This window comes from Lithobates pipiens, unplaced genomic scaffold (genome assembly GCF_037356315.1).
Source record: "Lithobates pipiens isolate NorthernLeopardFrog02 unplaced genomic scaffold, aLitPip1_a1.2 Scaffold_16, whole genome shotgun sequence".
Taxonomy (NCBI): domain Eukaryota; kingdom Metazoa; phylum Chordata; class Amphibia; order Anura; family Ranidae; genus Lithobates; species Lithobates pipiens.
The window spans coordinates 562916401-562937332 of record NW_027507748.1 but is presented as its reverse complement, the minus strand read 5'-3'; the positions used below and the strand labels follow the sequence as shown (position 1 = coordinate 562937332).

At 43.6% G+C, this 20932-nt stretch overlaps 1 protein-coding gene across 2 annotated transcripts in view; it reads right to left on the bottom strand.

Moving 5' to 3' along the window:
• The window catches only part of ARHGEF25 (Rho guanine nucleotide exchange factor 25), a 479971-nt gene that overhangs the window by 273572 nt on the left and 185467 nt on the right, over nt 1-20932 (bottom strand). The window contains exon 1 of one of the 2 annotated variants that reach the window (XM_077483625.1): nt 15207-15505. The exons of the other annotated variant lie outside the window; for it this stretch is intronic. Coding sequence (XP_077339751.1) covers nt 15207-15300 — 94 coding nt within the window. The 5' untranslated portion in view covers nt 15301-15505. Of the gene's footprint in view, nt 1-15206; nt 15506-20932 lie in introns of those variants that run through there. 2 annotated transcript variants of the gene reach the window in all.

Here is a 20932-nt window from a genome sequence, read left to right as displayed (position 1 = left end):
GTGATGGACCTACTCATTTTATACATCAAATGTCTGCATAGCAAGAGGGTCACATTATTCAGAATGTTTCATTCTACAGACTCCATGCAACTGCCCTATCTACTTTGGACTCTTTTTGGTCGTCATTAGGATTATTGAACTGATTTGCAAATCAGGTACATTGCAATTATTTTTACAGAATCTGCCTAAACGTATTCATGCAGACTTCTTCTCAGAATCATATAATCTATAAATCATGATTTTGAGGATTAGAGAATTGCTTGATTCTCTGCCCGTCAGGCAGATCTGCATGGATATTGTGGAGAAATAAAAAAATTTTCAGTGTGCCGTTTCCATCTGTCTGCTCTGCAGGGAATTATACAATTCAGGAATGCAGACAAGCCTGGCTCATGCATTGCATTAGGTTCAGCAGAGTTGATGTACCTGCATGAATGGATTTGGGAGAAAATACATTTTCATTCACTGATTTCTTTCTATTCTCTCCAATCATTGTACTTTGTGTTGCCCACTCGGAGCTTTCTCCTCCAAACTCATCCAACTTCTCTAATTTATCAGATTACAAAGAAGTTACTACCATTACAGGGCTGGTTTCTTTTTGAAATCAGTCTCTTGTAATGTTCAGGAGGTTAAGTGAATTCTGTGACATATTTTAAAATATTTCAAAGCATAACTCCAGATATGGATTTTATTGCATAATTACTTTGGCTTGGATCAATGTAAGTATGCATACTGATGTAAGCAAACATACAGTGGTGTGAAAAAGTGTTTGCCCCCTTCCTCATTTCCTGTTCCTTTGCATGTTTGTCACACTTAAGTGTTTCGGAACATCAAACCAATTTAAACAATAGTCAAGGACAACACAAGTAAACACAAAATGCAATTTGTAAATGAAGGTGTTTATTATTAAAGGTGAAAAAAAATCCAAACCATCATGGCCCTGTGTGAAAAAGTGATTGCCCCCTAAACCTAATAACTGGTTGGGCCACCCTTAGCAGCAACAACTGCAACCAAGCGTTTGCGATAACGTGCAATGAGGCTTTTACAGCGTCCTGGAGGAATTTTGGCCCACTCATCTTTGCAGAATTGTCCTAATTCAGTTACATTAGAGGGTTTTCGAGCATGAACGGCCTTTTTAAGGTCATACCACAACATCTCAATAGGATTCAGGTCAGGACTTTGGCTAGGCCCCTCCAAAGTCTTCATTTTGTTTTTCTTCAGCCATTCGGTGGTGGACTTGCTGGTGTGTTTAGGATCATTGTCCTGCTGCAGAACCCAAGTTCGTTTCAGCTTGAGTACACGAACAGATGGTCGGACATTCTCCTTCAGGATCTCTTGGTAGACAGCAGAATTCATAGTTCCTTTTATCACGGCAAGTCTTCCAGGTCCTGAAGCAGCAAAACAGCCCCAGACCATCACACTACCACCACCATATTTTACTGTTGGTATAATGTTCTTTTTATGAAATGCAGTGTTCCTTCTACGCCAGATATACTTGGACACACACCTTCCAAAGAGTTCCACTTTTGTCTCATCGGTCCACAGAATGTTGTCCCAAAAGTCTTGGGGATCATCAAGATGTGTTGTGGAGAAATTGAGACGAGCTTTGATGTTCTTTTTGCTCAGCAGTGGTTTTCTCCTTGGAACTCTGCCATGCAGGCCATTTTTGCCCAGTCTTTTCCTGATGGTGGAGGCATGAACGCTGACCTTAACTGAGGCAAGTGAGGCCTGCAGTTCCTTGGACGTTGTTGTGGGGTCTTTTGTGACCTCTTGGATGAGTCGTCGCTGCGCTCTTGGGGTAATTTTGGGCGGCCGGCCACTCCTGGAAAGGTTCACCACTGTTCCATGTCTTCGCCATTTGTGGATAATGGCTCTCACTGTGGTTCGCTGGATTCCCAAAGCTTTGGAAATGGCTTTATAACCCTTTCCAGACTGATAGATCTCAATTACTTTCTTTCTCAATTGTTCCTGAATTTCTTTGGGTCTCGGCATGATGTGTAGCTTTTAAGGATCTTCTGGTGGACCTTACTGTGTCAAGCAGCTCCTATTTAAGTGATGCCTTGATTGTGAACAGGTGTGGCAATAATCAGGCCTGGGTGTGGCTAGAGAAATTGAACTCAGGTGTGAACAACCACAGTTATAGTATGTTTTAACAAGGGGGGCAATCACTTTTTCACACAGGGCCATGATGGTTTGGATTTTTTTCACCTTTAATAATAAACACCTTCATTTACAAATTGCATTTTGTGTTTACTTGTGTTGTCCTTGACTATTGTTTAAATTGGTTTGATGTTCCGAAACACTTAAGTGTGACAAACATGCAAAGGAACAGGAAATGAGGAAGGGGGCAAACACTTTTTCACACCACTGTATGCCGAATTTGACCGATGAGAACGCAGAGATTCGCTGTAGTAGTTGCGGCCACCGCAGTGATTGCCCCAGTCGAAAGCGATGAGCGATGAGCTAGTATGCGGTGCATACTAGCTCATTATGCCTTTTCCCTTACAGGTCTAAAAAAATTTAAAATTTCAGCGGGTTTACTCCCGCTTTAAGGCCTGATTCACACCTATGCATTTTTTGTGCTTTTTGCATTTTACAGATTTTCACTACAGAACGTGTTCCATAGGAAACCATGTTAAATGGACTGTAGTGTAAATCTGAAAAATGCAAAAAGCACTAAAAATGCATAGGTGTGAATCAGGCCTAAGGGAGCTAATTTTAAAAAAAATCAAGAGTCCTGTATACACGTTCAGAAAATCATACAAAAATATTGCTTTCATAGCAATCGTACGATAATCTGAACATTAGTACCCAGCTTTCGTCCACATTTTTCCTAAGGGACACAAAGATTTCTCTCGTATGATACCAGATCGTACGATTTTCATTTAATCAGTGCTGTTTTCATTCCAAAATACAATACAAATGCAATATAACACATTACATTATTTCCAAATTTTTATTCTGCCCTACGAGAAATTTTGTAACTTTAGTAATCTTTTCATTTTCGATATGGAGGCTAGCATGCAAAAAAGAATGGACAGTTATTCATCCGATAATCTCATCATGTGTACCAGGCTTAAAGGAAATGGAAAATATACCAGCTGTCCAAAGTAACCAAACTTTTTTCTTATATGGAAAATAAAATAAAGGAATTAACAAACTCTGCTTCTCACCGCCCATTTTCCATTTTTTTTCTCCATTTCTCTTTAGCTGAAAATAAACCAACTAAAAATATCATAATTCCATACCTCATGACTAGTCCTCTACAAATGACTTATGGCATACTTCACGGCAATCAAAGTTCATTGCTGCACTTGTTTTTAGTTAATCTGTGGCCTTTCTGCAAACTGTAAAAAGTGACAAGTGCAGCTATAAGGTCACCTGATCTATTTTTATGTGCTTAAAAAGAATTTGCCCTTCCTCCCTCTTCATTGAGTTTCCAGTCACATTGCTGTGATGTCCCCTACTCCTATATTCAGGATGTAGGTGGCTATAGGACAACCTTTTCACTGTGAATTTCCAATTTGGTACTGAGAACCAGCTGCCTGACAGATGTGGATCATCCTTCATTACAGGTAAGTGATGTGATTTCAGCTATAGGAGCAAAACTTCAGCTTTCAAGGATAGGCTTATATTTACTAACATGTAACATGTTGATAATACCAGCCCCCTCACCACCAAAGCCCCCTTCCCTGTTACATTGAACTGTTATGGGTTCCACCCACATAGCTGCATCATTCATTCACACCAATCTGTGAATGAATAAACTACAAGTTCCATCTGCTACCGCAGTCCATGAACTTGTAGTTCTTAATGTACTATGAGCACGCTGACCAGCACCCTGGTAATCCATTGACACTTCCTGCAGCTCAGTAACTACCTGTATAATGGTACAGACAGAAAGCTGTAGGCAGTGTCTGCAGGAGCCTAACACCGAACCTGTGAGCCACTGACCCTGCACTATTGATTAGGTTGAGTGGCACAAAATGAAAACACCAAACCAAAATGTAATAACAGGGATTGGACTGCTGAGGACTGGGGTAAAGTCATTTTCTCTGATGAGTCCCCTTTCCAATTGTTTGGGGCATCCAGAAAAAAACCTTTGCCTGGAGAAGAAAAGGTGAGCGCTACCATCAATCCTGTGTCATGCCAATAGTAAAGCATCCTGAGACCATTCCTCTGTGAGGTAGATATGGGCGCCATCAAAAAATTTGTTTCGTTTCGTTCCGTACGGGAAAAAAAAAACGTAATTCGTGTACGAAATTCAATTCGGATTCGTACGAAATACGAATTTTCGTTAGATTAGTAAACTTTTTGTTAAAATAACGAAAGTTCGTTATGATGAATTTATCATTATGAGGGGTTCCCACCATCCCTGTGCTGTGCTGACTTCCTGGGTTTTTAACTTTTAGGTTTGTTAACTTTTCGTAACAATTACGAATGTTCGTTATGATTAATTTATCATTATGAGGGGTCCCCACCCTGTGCTGAGTTCCCAGGTCTGTACACCTGCTGTGTCCATTATGAGGGGTTCCCACCATCTCTGTGCTGAGTTCCCGGGTCTGAGTGTACACCTGCTGTGTCCATTATGAGGGGTTCCCACCATCCCTGTGCTGTGCTGACTTCCTGGGTTTTTAACTTTTAGGTTTGTTAACTTTTCGTAACAATTACGAATGTTCGTTATGATTAATTTATCATTATGAAAGGTCCCCACCCTGTGCTGAGTTCCCAGGTCTGTACACCTGCTGTGTCCATTATGAGGGGTTCCCACCATCCCTGTGCTGAGTTCCCGGGTCTGAGTGTACTACCTGCTGTGTCCATTATGAGGGGTTCCCACCATCCCTGTGCTGAGTTCCCGGGTCTGAGTGTACACCTGCTGTGTCCATTATGAGGGGTTCCCACCATCCCTGTTCTGAGTTCACGGGTCTCAGTGTACACCTGCTGTGTCCATCATTATGAGGGGTTCCCACCATCCCTGTGCTGTGCTGACTTCCTCTGATTGACGAACAAAACACCTGTCATGTTTCTGTTAATTTGGATCCAAAATTTGTTCATATTTCGTATGAAATTCATAAGCATAGAAATTCCCATAGGGTTCCCACCATCCCTGTGTTGACTTCCTGGGGTTTTAACTTTTAGGTTCATTAACTTTTCGTAACAATTACGATTTTTTGTTATGAATTTGGATCTGAAATTCGTAAATGAAAATTCATATTTCCTACGGAATTAGTATGCATAAAAATTTGTATTTCGGATTCGTACGAAACTAATCGCACATGTCTACTGTGAGGTTGTTTCCCAGCCAAGGGGACTGGGCTCACTCACACCTTTGCCTAAGAACACAGCCATGAATAAAGAATGGTACAAAAACATCCTCTGAGAGCAACTTCTCCCAACCATCCAAGAACAGTTTGATGATGAACAATGCCTTTTCCAGCATGATGGAGATCCTTGCCATAAGGCAAAACTGATAACCAGTGGCTTGGGGAACAAAACATTGACATTTTGGGTCCATGGCCAGGAAACTCCCCAGACCTTAATCTCATTGAAAACTTGTGGTCAATCCCCGACAGGCAGGTGAACAAAAAAAAACCCCACAAATTCTGACAAACTCCAAGCATTATTATGTAAGAATGGGCAGCCATTAGTCAGGGTGTAGCCCAGAAGTTGATTGACAGCATGCCAGGGGGAATTGCAGGGGTCTTGAAAAAGAAGGGTCAACATTGCAAATATTGACTCTTTGCATAAACAAATGTCATGCCATAAATCTATCCCCTATTTTGTAGACTTTTGTGCAAACAAATTAATATATGCTTAATGCGGTTTTTTTTTACCAAAAATATGTAAAAGAATACATATCGGCCTAAATTGAGGAAGACATTTGTTTTTGTTTTTTTTCAAATTGGGATATTTATTATAGCAAAAAGTAAAAAAGATTGTGTTTTTTTCAAAATTGTGCTCTTTTTTTGTTTATAGAACAAAAAATAAAAACCACAGAGGTGATCAAATACCACCAAAAGAAAGCTCTATTTGTGTGGAGAAAAAAATTATCATAATTTCATTTGTGTACAGTTTGTTGCATGACCGCGCAATTGTCATTCAAAATCTTACAGCGCTGAAAGCTGAAAATTGGCCTGGGCAGGAAGGGGGTGAAAATGCCCTGTATTGAAGAGGTTAAAAAATCCAAATTGTCAAAAATGAAAAACGCCTGTAAACGTAAAGTAGCTAAACACAAGTTACCATGTTTAAACACGTTTACATGCTGTTACAGGCATTTGTCGTTTCAAATGCCTCTGAACATCCGTCCTAAACCGATTTTTTTGGCTTTGGCATCTAAACTCAACTGCCTAGAAACGACTATAAACGACCCTGTGTACATTTACCCATAAGATAGCATAGAGGAGAGTTCAGGGGCAGCTGAAAAAAAATGTCCAACTGCTCCTAATAAGTCTTCATGTACACTGCTGCTGGTAAACGGACGTTTAGGAGCAGTTGGGCATTTTTTTTCAGCTGCCCCTGACCTCTCCTTTATGTTAAACAGGGTCGTTTATAGTCGTTATCTGACAGCTTTTCTCCAATGCCTTATTTGTTTATCACAAACCATTAAAATAACTCTTCCAATGTTTATAAACTTGTCAGGTTGTTTTAAAATGAGCTTTCGAAATTTTTGAGATTTTAGGCAAGAGTCACACTTTTGCAGATGCTGCTTTTCTTTTTTTTACAGCCAAGCCAGGTTTTTGAATAGGAATACTGTGCTGCAAATGTGAGCCTAGCATTTGGTGGTCCTGCCTGCCGAATTGAATACAAAGCAACGTATCATAGCATGTGTACAGCCCTATCTGGCTGCCTTTGCAGCTTAAGGGACAGTCTAGGTGGGGGTGAGGCAATAAAACCACTACCTATTTTTACCGCCCACTGAGCAGAAGTGTAAATTAGGTGCAAGGGTTCTAGTTGATTGTTTATGAGTACATCCCAATGTAAAAAAGCTACCAACAGCATCAAAGTGAAAAGGCTGATTTTTATATTTCGACCATCAAGAACGTGGTGACATACAACACGAGCCAAAAAAATGAAGTTCATTGCTTCCGAGCATGCGTTGAATTGTTTCCGAGCAGGCGTGAGTTTTTGCGCATCCGAAATGCATACAAACGCATTTTCGGATAGGAACTTTTTCCAACCGAAAAATAGAGATCTTGCGCTCAATCTTTTGCTGGCTGGAATTCTGCCAGCAAAAGTCTGATGGAGCATACACAGGGTCGGAAATTTTTCTGACAAAAATCTCACATCCAACTTTTGCTGGCAGAATTTCTGATCGTGTGTACAGAGCATTAGAATTAAGCTGGTCACATATGTTAGGATTTCTCCTGTTTAGCCTGTGGACTGAATGAGATCAATCACTTAAAGCCCTTGTACACACGGTCGGACATTCCGATCCACAATGTCCGATAGGACCGTGTTGTCGGATAATCCGACAGTGTGTGGGCTCCATCGGACTGTTTCCGTCGGAGTATCCGACGGACCAAGTTTTCCAGCTGGGCTATAAAATTTTCCGACAACATGATCCAATCGGATTTTGTCCGATCATGTGTAGAGATTTCCGATCGGACAAAGTGCCACGCATGCTCAGATCAAATTCCTAGACCAAAGCTATTGGCTACTAGCCTGAACGTAGTCCCGTCCTAACGAAATAACGTCATCACGTTAAGTATGATCGGATTTTCTGACAACTTTGTCCGACTGTGTGTATGCAACAGTTTCGGACAAAATCTTCTTGATTTGGTTGTCGGAATGTCCGACCATGTGTACAAGGGCAAAGAGGAGCTCCAGTTCATAAAAAAAACAAATTAAAAGTCAGCAGCTACAAATACTGTAGCTACTGACTTAATACAAGGACACTTACAGTACCTGTCCAGGGATTCTGCGATGTCAGCACCCTGAGCCGATTTATCAGTCAGCTTCGGGTGCAGGCGCTGGCCTTGTAAATAAGGGAAACCACCAATGAAGCCTTCAGGCTTCACAGTCGGTTTCCTGCCGAGCATACGGGAGTCGTGCTGCGCTTTCTGAGCGGTCCCACCATCTTCTGGGACCTGTGTGTGTCCCAGAAGGCAGCAGGGGGAAATAGAAGGGGCCAGAAATGTTGTAGATCGTTGATCTTACCCAGAAGTGGGAGCGGGTACCTGTCAAAACCAGGTACCTGCTCCCCCCCAAAAAGTGCCAAATGTGACAGTGGAGGGTGCGAACAAGTGGAGCTTCTCCTTTTGGGGGAAGCTCCACTTTAAACCCCCTTACGATGCTAAACAGTGCAGATGGATAAATCTACAGTACCACCAATTGCAATCTAACAGATGGTACCTGTGGCTGTCAGAATGCACAAAGAGTGCCAGCATCTGGCTGGATGCAGGTGCTTTTTGGCTGAGAACTTTCTAACCAGCTCCTTCTAGAAAAGCCTATAGACTTTAAGCCCGGTGATGCCCACAGGGCCGCCCATAACACGTTATAAACGATTCATCAGGAATCAGCAGAAATTCCATCTATGTATGGCCCTTTGGATGTTTGATAATTAATACCAAAACCGTGGCCATCGCTAAATTACATTTTAGTGGTCAGGTAAAAGTAAAGCACCCGACTTCACCAATGTCTTATAAATAGAACCCTGACTTTCAGAACATTCTGCATCTATCCTGAAAACAACTTGGCCAAATTCAATGAAACCACCAAAGATATTTTAGATGAGAGACAAACAGCTGTTTGATGCACAGTATACAGATTATGGAAATGTATTACACACTATCAGATTAAAAAGGCTGTGCACAAGATAGAAGGCATCTGCGTCTTATACATAAATAGGTTTATGTGCACATATTCACATTATTTTCCAAATTTTACAATATCACTGCTTTCCGAATGAACCTTTTTTTTAAAGTCTAAGTTCCCCTTTTAAACACGATTATCTACGCATTTAAGGGCTCCAATGGGTATAAAGTTGTGTAGCTTTACATGGTTTGAATCTCTGCTGGTCCCTGCTGAACCAGCCAGTTGATTCGACCTGTCTACGACCAGTATAATATAATCTATGGGGTGTTCTCCATATATCCATGTCACATGTATGTAATATCATAGGGTTCCTTTATCCACTAATTTTTTGGCTCAGCTTGACAACTTTGATTGCCAGAGACATTATTGTGACATGACCCATGTAGTTTTACCACAGATACACATCACTTAAAAAAAAAGTACCAATCCACAAGAAAAGATCAAGAGGTAATACAAAGTATTTCCAAACCGGATCTCAGGCAACCCTGACATGCCAGGAAACACAGCCATGGGGGACAAGATTTTGGATAAGAGACCCTGTCTCCATACCATTCATTTCAACAACTACCATCCCATAAGATTATATGTGTATTTTATGCATGTTATTTACCTGTAAAAAACACCAAAAGCCCCTAAACTGCTACTGGGTGCCACCATCTTGGATGTGATGTCAGTAGCCCCAGCAGGCTCAAAAGTGTTGCTCCAGTGATTGTCTATAGCAGAGGTCTCAAACTGGCAGCCCTCCAGCTGTTGCAAAACTACAAGTCCCATCATGCCTCTGCCCATGGGAGTCATGCTTGTAATGGTCAGACTTGCAATGCCACATGGGACTTGTAGTTTTGCAACAGCTGAAGGGCCACCAGTTTGAGACCCCTGGTCTATAGCATTCCCCTTCACTCCTTTATCCCTGGTTCACACTGGCACGACTTGAGTGCAAAGTCGCATGACAAGTCGCACCCCATGAACGGCAATGGATCTATTCTAATCGCTGCGACTCAAGTAAAGAAAAAAGTTTCCTGCACTACTTTTGGTGTGACTTCAGCATGACTTGCATTTCTGTTATAGAAGTCGTATGCAGGCCGCGATGAAGTCATGCAGGGATGTGAAGCGGGGCTTACCAAAGACTATATAAAAGATTTTGTAGGAAGCTAGGGGGGGTGAAGGAGCTTGACCAGCACAGACGGTAATTAGTGGCTCTTAGAAGAGGAGACGGTTATGACTTACGGCAGAGGTCATCAACCCTGTCCTCAGGGCCCACTAACAGGCCAGGTTTTATGTATTACCTTGGGGAGATGCAGACTAGAATACTGCAATCACTGAGCAGCAAATTATATCATCTGTGATGTATTTCAGTTATCTTGCAAACCTGGCCTGTTAGTGGACCCCTGAGGACAGGGTTGATGACCACTGACTTACAAGAAGGGAGGGGATTGTGCTAGGAAAGGGACCCTTCTGAAGTAGTTACATTTGCAAATTCAGAGGCACACTGCAAGTCAATGAAAAATCATTTAGAAAAGGGGAGGATGCTGCAGGTATTGATTGTTCTGCAATGTTTTTAGGTTGGGGTAGGGTCTCTTTAAATAGTGTAGCTAATGTAGCTTTACCATGCATAAACATTACTTTAAAAAGGAATCCCAATTTACAAGAAAAGACCATGAGATAACAGAACCTTTCTAAACCAGTCCTCAAACAATCCTGACATAGTAGGTAAATCTAGAATTAAACTATCATGCCACCATATTTGAGTCCGAGGGATAGGTTTATTCCAAACAAAATTCTATACATCATTGCATACTTCTTCCCCCTTCACCTGGACTTGAAGAAACAAAGATGGAAATAGGGCATGTCGACTCAAAGAATATTGCAAATTTTAAAAATGTGAGTGGCCTGGCACAGCTACGGTGAGCAATCGGTCCATGGTGTTGAGTCCACATACCCCATTTCCAAGCCCCGATGAAGGGAATTAAGTAGAGCCCCAGAAACGCATTGGCTCTCATATACCAAATATCTGGAATAAACCTATCTTCTGGACTCAAATGTTATGGTGTGAAGTTCAATTCTAAATTTACCTCAATCACAATCCCAGGTAATTGTAGAAAATCTTCGGGTCTGTAGAAACTGAAAGCTCAACATTCATGTTCTTCGCAGTCACACCACCATAATAATGTTGGATGATGTCCTTCAACCAAGCTGATATCCAGCTCCTTTAACCTACAATTTGATGCCAAACAAGATCTTACACTACAACTTGATGATATTTTAGACTACGACTTGATGATGGACAAAATAATTCAGACTAAGTGTACATTATACAATTTTCCTGTAGCAAAACCATAAAATATGAGGTCAAACCTAAACACTTTCAAATGTGTATGCAATCAAGCAGACCCTTGCATAACATAGTCGAAGATAAATCTAAAGGGGGATTGAACAAGAACATTGTACAATGTATGGCTAGCCTAAGAGTTAGTCTTATATATGCTCAGCCTGGACAGACCCATCACCCCATCCTACTCCCTGACTGGTCCCCACGGTCTCCTTCCCAGTACAGGCCCATCTGACACATGTAACAATATTCAGTGATGGATTTAGACAACGCAAATTCCTTTCAAGGGGAATCACTGCTTCCCGACAACCTCCTTCCCATATGAGAGAGAAAAATGTGACATTTGTAGAAGGGGTTGGCTCATCATCTTGGTGATGAGGGTTCCATCATTGATGGTTACTAATGATCAGGGGTGCTGATGGACTATGGGAGGGGGCATCACACAGCCTGTGCACACTTCAGAACACTGAGTACCGTGGGAAGCTGTACACATCCCAGCAACTTCACTATAACTATACAGGAACATTGTATATACAGGACACCCGGCATTATCACTATACAGGAACATTGTATATACAGGACACCCAGCATTATCACTATACAGGGACATTGTATATACAGGACACCCAGCATTATCACTATACAGGGACATTGTATATACAGGACACCCGACATTATCACTATACAGGGACATTGTATATACAGGACACCCGACATTATCACTATACAGCAACATTGTATATACAGGACACCCAGCATTATCACTATACAGGGACATTGTATATACAGGACACCCGACATTATCACTATACAGCAACATTGTATATACAGGACACCCGGCATTATCACTATACAGGGACATTGTATATACAGGACACCCGACATTATCACTATACAGGGACATTGTATATACAGGACACCCGACATTATCACTATACAGCAACATTGTATATACAGGACACCCGGCATTATCACTATACAGGGACATTGTATATACAGGACACCCGACATTATCACTATACAGGGACATTGTATATACAGGACACCCGACATTATCACTATACAGGGACATTGTATATACAGGACACCCGACATTATCACTATACAGGGACATTGTATATACAGGACACCCAGCATTATCACTATACAGGGACATTGTATATACAGGACACCCAGCATTATCACTATACAGGGACATTGTATATACAGGACACCCAGCATTATCACTATACAGGGACATTGTATATACAGGACACCCAGCATTATCACTATACAGGGACATTGTATATACAGGACACCCAGCATTATCACTATACAGGGACATTGTATATACAGGACACCCAGCATTATCACTATACAGGGACATTGTATATACAGGACACCCGGCAATATCACTATACAGGGACATTGTATATACAGGACACCCCGCATTATCACTATACAGGGACATTGTATATACAGGACACCCAGCATTATCACTATACAGGGACATTGTATATACAGGACACCCAGCATTATCACTATACAGGAACATTGTATATACAAGACACCCAGCATTATCACTATACAGGGACATTGTATATACAGGACACCCAGCATTATCACTATACAGGGACATTGTATATACAGGACACCCAGCATTATCACTATACAGGAACATTGTATATACAAGACACCCAGCATTATCACTATACAGGGACATTGTATATACAGGACACCCAGCATTATCACTATACAGGGACATTGTATATACAGGACACCCAGCATTATCACTATACAGGGACATTGTATATACAGGACACCCGGAATTATCACTATACAGCAACATTGTATATACAGGACACCCGGCATGATCACTATACAGGAACATTGTATATACAGGACACCCGGCAATATCACTATACAGGAACATTGTATATACAGGACATCCCACCAATATCACTATACAGGAACATTGTATATACAGGACACCCGGCATTATCACTATACAGGAACATTGTATATACAGGACACCCGGCATTATCACTATACAGGGACATTGTATATACAAGACACCCCGCCAATATCACTATGCAGGAACATTGTATATACAGGACACCCGGCAATATCACTATACACGGACCTTTTATATACAGGACATCCAGCATTATCACTATACAGGAACTTTGTATATACAGGACACCCAGCAATATCACCATACAGCAACATTGTATATACAGGACACCAGGAAATATCACTATACAGCAACATTGTATATACAGGACACCCGGCATTATCACTATACAGGAACATTGTATATACAAGACACCCGGCATTATCACTATACAGGAACATTGTATATACAAGACACCCCGCCAATATCACTATGCAGGAACATTGTATATACAGGACACCCGGCAATATCACTATACAGGAACATTGTATATACAGGACACCCGGCAATATCACTATACAGGAACATTGTATATACAGGACACCCGGCATTATCACTATACAGGAACATTGTATATACAGGACACCCGACATTATCACTATACAGGAACATTGTATATACAGGACACCCGGCATTATCACTATACAGGAACATTGTATATACAGGACACCCGGCATTATCACTATACAGGAACATTGTATATACAAGACACCCCGCCAATATCACTATGCAGGAACATTGTATATACAGGACACCCGGCATTATCACTATACAGGAACATTGTATATACAGGACACCCGGCATTATCACTATACAGGAACATTGTATATACAGGACACCCCGCCAATATCACTATACAGCAACATTGTATATACAGGACACCCGGCATTATCACTATACAGGAACATTGTATATACAGGACACCCGGCATAATCACTATACAGGAACATTGTATATACAGGACAACCTGCCAATATCACTATACAGGAACATTGTATATACAAGACACCCGGCATTATTACTATACAGGAACATTGTATATACAGGACACCCAGCATTATCACTATACAGGGACATTGTATATACAGGACACCCGGCATTATCACTATACAGGAACATTGTATATACAGGACACCCCGCTAATATCACTATACAGGAACATTGTATATACAGGACACCCCACCAATATCACTATACAGGAACATTGTATATAAAGGACACCCCGCCAATAACACTATACAGGAACATTGTATATACAGGACACCCCACCAATATCACTATACAGGAACATTGTATATAAAGGACACCCCGCCAATATCACTATACAGGAACATTGTATATACAGGACACCCCACCAATATCACTATACAGGAACATTGTATATACAGGACACCCGGCAATATCACTATACAGGAACATTGTATATACAGGACACCCCACCAATATCACTATACAGGAACATTGTATATACAGGACACCCGGCAATATCACTATACAGGAACATTGTATATAAAGGACACCCCGCCAATATCACTATACAGGAACATTGTATATACAGGACACCCCGCCAATATCACTATACAGGAACATTGTATATAAAGGACACCCCGCCAATATCACTATACAGGAACATTGTATATACAGGACACCCCACCAATATCACTATACAGGAACATTGTATATACAGGACACCCCACCAATATCACTATACAGGAACATTGTATATACAGGACACCCGGCAATATCACTATACAGGAACATTGTATATACAGGACACCCATCACAGCGAACACTACAGAGAAGTGGGAACCATCCCATGCTGTAGATGTGACTGCATGCTGGGCTGTGCTGCAGAGACATCACATCGGAATGTCAGAGACATGATCAGGAAAACAGCAGAGACTGCTGGCTGGGGAAAGTCGGGGGACACTAGAAGATCGGAGAATCGGGGACACTGAGAGATGGGGGGGGCAGTGTCAGAGCAGAGATCGGGTATACTGGGGGATGGGGGTATACTGGGAGATCGGGGTATACTGGGAGATCGGGGTATACTGGGAGATCGGGGTATACTGGGAGATCGGGGTATACTGGGGACACAGACAGACAGAGAAGGGGTGTAGCGGGGATCGCACTCACCTCTCACCCGGGCGTAGCAGCAGCTGCACTGAGACAAGACTTTACGGAAGAGGTTTTGGCAAGCACAGCCGTGGCGTGGTTTGCCCCCTCTCATTGCTCCCCAGGCATGGCGATGCCGAGCCCCCCACTCCAGAGCATGCCGGTGAGGAGGATGGTGCACCCCCGCTGTGTCCCCCCTGGAGGAGAGGAGCGGAGGAGGGAGGAGCGGACAGATCTACACTATGAGCGGAGAGAAGAGCCAGCTGCTGCCCTAATGCTGGAGAGAAGAGGAGAGGAGAGGAGCTGAGCGGCTGTACGGAGCTGTCACTGAGAGCTGAGCTCTAGGAGGAGTCAGTGCGGCTCTTCCATACAATGAGTCTTCCCCCCATCACTACCAACTGCACCGATCACCCCATACACATCACCTTCCATACAATCGGTCTTCCCCCCATCACTACCAACTGAACTGCACCGATCACTCCATACACACCACCTTCCATACAATGGGTCTTCCCCCCATCACTACCCACTGCACCGATCACACACCGATCACTCCATCCACACCACCTTCCATACAATCGGTCTTCCCCCCATCACTACCCACTGCACCGATCCCACACCGATCACCCCATACACATCACCTTCCATACAATGAGTCCCCCCCACCCCCATCACTACCAACTGCACTGATCACTGCATACACACCACCTACCATACAATCGGTCTTCCCCCCATCAAATAAAAAATAAAAAGCACTCACATTGCCTCATCTGCAAATATTGGGAACAAAAGGAAAGCAAAAAAAGGTCAGACTTTAAAGGCACAACAAACTTTGGGAGTACAAAAAATATTTAACATTTATTGAAAAATACATATAGTATAAAGACCAGACACATGACAGAAATAATGATAAAAATCACATATGGAGATATAATTCAATACATGATGTGAGCCCCTAATGCGTCTACGCGTTTCATTGTACACTTCTTCAGGACACCTTTGGTGTTCAGAAATTGCAAAGAAGAGAAGAACCTCACTATCTTGCAGGAGGATCACGTAAATACGTGTTAATCAATCCGTGATTGGACAAAACAATGCCCCTGAGCTTTCTCATATGTTTTTTCTATTGGAAAACTTGTTTTGTCCAATCACTGATTGATTTACACGTATTTACGTGATCCTCCTGCAAGATAGTGAGATCCTTCTCTTCTTTGCAATTTCTGAACACCAAAGGTGTCCTGAAGAAGTGTTCCAACGAAACGCGTAGACGCATTAGGGCTTTCTTTGAATTCCTTTTTTTTTTTTTTTTGTTCCCTCCCCCCCCCCCCATCTATACTCATCACCTTCCATACAATAAGTCTTCCCCCCATTACTACCCACTGCACCAATCTTACACTGATCACTCCATACACACCACCTTACATACAGTGAGTCCCCCCCCCATCACTACTCACTGCACGGATCCCACATCATTCACTCCATACACACCACCTTCCATATAATGAGTCCCCCCCCCCCCCATCACTACCTGACATCACTGCCCACTGCACCGATCCCACACAGATCACTCCAAACACAACGCCTTCCATACAATGAGTCTTCCCCCCATTACTACCCACTGCACCGATCCTACACAGATCACTCCATACCCATCACCTTCTATACAATGCCTCCCCCTCTATCCTCCTCTATCACTGCACCAATACCTGCCCTGGGGCTGCTTTGAGCTTTGGCTGTGACCGCCCGGTCGTTGGCCCAGTGCTGCCAATCGCCCATTCATTTACGGGCAGCCTGTAAATTTCAGCCTATTTTAGGGTTGCCTGTAAAAAATTATGGCTGCGGTCCAACATGTCAACTGTGCATGCGCCATTCGGAAGCTAGCCAGGCTCTGGAAAGCCACTACATGCTCTGCCATATTCGGGCAGGTGGGCGCATGCGCAGTGACATATTGGCACTCGGTCTTGGCGGTGGCACGCACCTCTCCCCATCAAAGCCTGGTAAGACCGGACCACTCCACAGCCTCTGACCACCTCCTGTTACTCTCCTATACCATATCCACATAGCCTCTATCATGTCCTTTACCATGTCCGCACAGCCTATGACCACCTCATGTACCATGTCCGCACAGCCTTTGACCACCTCATGTACCATGTCCGCACAGCCTATGACCACCTCATGTACCATGTCCGCACAGCCTATGACCACCTCCTGTACCATGTCCGCACAGCCTATGACCACCTCCTGTACCATGTCATGTCTGCACAGCCTATGACCACCTCATGTACCATGTCCGCACAGCATTTGACCACCTCATGTACCATGTCCGCACAGCCTATGACCACCTCCTGTACCATGTCCGCACAGACTTTGGCCACCTCATGTACCATGTCCGCACAGCCTATGACCACCTCCTGTACCACGTCCGCACAGCCTATGACCACCTCCTGTACCGTTTCCGCACAGCCTATGACCACCTCCTGTACCATGTCCGCACAGCCTATGACCACCTCATGTACCTTGTCCGAAACAGCCTTTGACCACCTTCTGTACCATGTCCGCACAGCCTATGACCACCTCCTGTACCATGTCCGCACAGTCTATGACCAGCTCATGTACCATGTCCGCAAAGCCTATGACCACCTTATGTACCATGTCTGCACAACCTATGACCACCTCCTGTACCATGTCCGCAAAGCCTATGACCACCTCATGTACCATGTCCACACAACCTATGACCACCTCCTGTACCATGTCCGCACAGCCTATGACCACCTTCTGTACCATGTCCGCACAGCCTATGACCACCTCCTGTACCATGTCCGCACAGTTTATGACCAGCTCATGTACCATGTCCACACAGCCTATGACCACCTTCTGTACTATGTCCGCACAGCCTATGACCACCTCCTGTACCATGTCCGCAAAGCCTATGACCACCTCATGTACCATGTCCGCACAACCTATGACCACCTCCTGTACCATGTCCGCACAGCCTATGACCACCTCATGTACTATGTCTGCACAGCCTATGACCACCTCCTGTACCATGTCCGCATAGCCTATGACCACCTCCTGTATCATGTCCCCACAGCCCTTGAGGCTGATTTAATGCAGATGTAGTGCCGGCTCCAGAAGAGCACGCGCTATGTTTTTGAAAGATAAGGTTACACCTGAACTGTAGTTTGGTTTGGGTACAATTGTTCTAAATTTGGACCTCAGCATCAGTCTGACTGGACTGTAGGATGTTCAGCCTGGCCACAAGGGGCACTGTCTCTTCTGGTGGGCAAAGAACTACAGTCTGGTTGGGCGCTTTAAGTTTACTCTCTCTCGGAGCCCACCCAGTGGGAGTGTCACTCTTGCTGTTCTTTCTGGGAGAGGGTACTTAACATGCGGATGTCACATGGTTCGGGGTTCCGATCCAGAAGTACATTCTGACTCTATGGTCCTGGTCCTCCTGACCAGCCCCCAGGAAGGCTATGGCCTGGGGTGCGGATCCACCCGACTTGTTGTCTCGGGGCTGGCTAGCCCAAGGCAAGTTTTCTGAATGTTCTACAACACCGTCTGTGCCAAAGACGTATTCCTGTATGTTCTACAACAACGTCTGCGGCAGAGACTTGTTCCTGAGTAAAGCACCTTGTTAGCTGCTAGGCCTTGTGAGAGAGGGACTATCCAACCTGAGTGAACATCCAGTTGTGAATGGTTATTCTCTGGATTTGGTCAAAGTAAGAAAGTCCTTCATCACTGACTTTGACACTAATGCTGCGTACACACGACCGGACTTTTCGAGGGACTAAGTCCGACGGTCTTTCCAACGGACTTTCGGCGGAGTTCCGACGGACTTTCCGAACGAACAGACTTTGCCACACACAATCACACCAAAGTCCGACGGATTCGAACGCGATGACGTACGACTGGACTAGAATAAGGAAGTTCATAGCCAGTAGCCAATAGCTGCCCTAGTGTCGGTTTTTGTCCGTCGGACTAGCATACACACGAATGGATTTCTCGGTCTTGCGGAGTTCCGGTGGAAAAATTTAAAACGTGTTCTATTTCTAAAGTCCGCCGGATTTTTGGCAAGCAAAGGTCCGATGGAGCCTACACAAGATCGAATTGTCCGACGGACTCGTTCTGTTGGACCTTTGCTGTCAAAATGTCCGGTCGTGTGTACGCGGCATTAGGGTACCTCAACTTCCTTCCTAACCCTCTGATCCTATTTTAAGAGACTGTTCGTTGTCTACATTTTTGGAAATAAAAATACCTTTATGCGGATCTGTCGTCAGTCTCTAAAGTTACTGGGCCATCTACCACGGGAAACCCCTAGACACAAATCGAGGAGAAGAAAGTAACGGTAAGCCCAATCAAACCAGTAGCTCCTTCGGGTGTTAGTGCACAGATAAGGCACCAAGTGAGTTTAATTACCACCTTAATCAGCCACGGAATCCTTAACTTAATGTGTCCTGGATTAAAGGGATGATGTGGCAACCCTATTTGTACCATGTCCACACAACCTCTGCGACGTTATGCTGTTGGGCTGGTATAATAATGCTATGGGCCTGGTATGAAATTATTTCCAGGGCTGGTTTTTATTTCCAGGTCGGCCCTGCACAGCACCTTCCATACAATGCCTCTGCCCCCCCCCCCCCCACCCTCCTCCATCACTGCACCAATCCCACACTAACCACTTCACAGATACACCAACTTCCATACAATGCCTCAACCCCCCCATCCTCCTCCATCAATGCACCAATCACTCCACCTTCCATACAATGCCTCTTCTCTTCCCCTACCAGTGGCGGCTGGTGGCATATTTCTTTTGGGGGGGTGGCAAACAATGCAGCGACCACACCCCCCCGGTTGGTCACCAGCACTGCACTTACCCCATCGGTAGTAGGCAGCGCTTCCTCCGGGCATCGAGCGGTGGCTTCCCTTGCGTATCGGGTGACTGGTCTTAGGACCCGCTTCCTGACTGGCCGGGAGGAGAATCAAGAAGATAATAGTGAATATTAATTTGCTATTGTCACACAACTGGGTGGGCTCTGGGCGCAGTGCTTTCCCTTCAGAGATCTGTGTTGTGGTTCGTGACTCCTGCGTGCATGTGACATCATCCAGGTGCGGCCAATCAGATATCCAAAGGACCCAAACCCAGGAGGAAGACTGGGTAAAGATGGAAGCGCCTTCAGCGGTGACAGTGCGCTGCTGGAAGGCTTTGTTCTAACTGACTCAGGTGCTCATAGACGACCACTCGATCACCAGAAGATTTTACCTCCTTCATGACCAGAGCATTTTTTGCTATTCAGCACTGTGCTGCTTTAACTGGCAATTGCGAGGTCAGTCAACACTGTACCCTAATTGAATTTTTAACATTATCACAAATAGAGATTTCTTTTGGTGGTTTATTTTTTATTTTTTTGTGATATAAATGAAAAAAAGACCTAAAATTCTTGGGGGGAGGACTATATTTTCTACTGTTCTAAAATATATCCAATAAAAATATTTTTTTTTCATAAATTTAAATCAAAATGTATTCTGCTACATGTCTTTGGTAAAAAAAAATCCCAATGAGTGTATGTTAATTGGTTTGTATGAAAGTTATAGGCTTATACAAACAATGGTATATATACTGCAATTTATGCGGCTATAGACACTATACTGTAATGGTGGTTATCAGCTTCTTATAGTGGGACCATGATAGGGTGGTAGGCAATCTGGTGCTAACAGACACTGGCTGAGAGGATCACTAACTGACA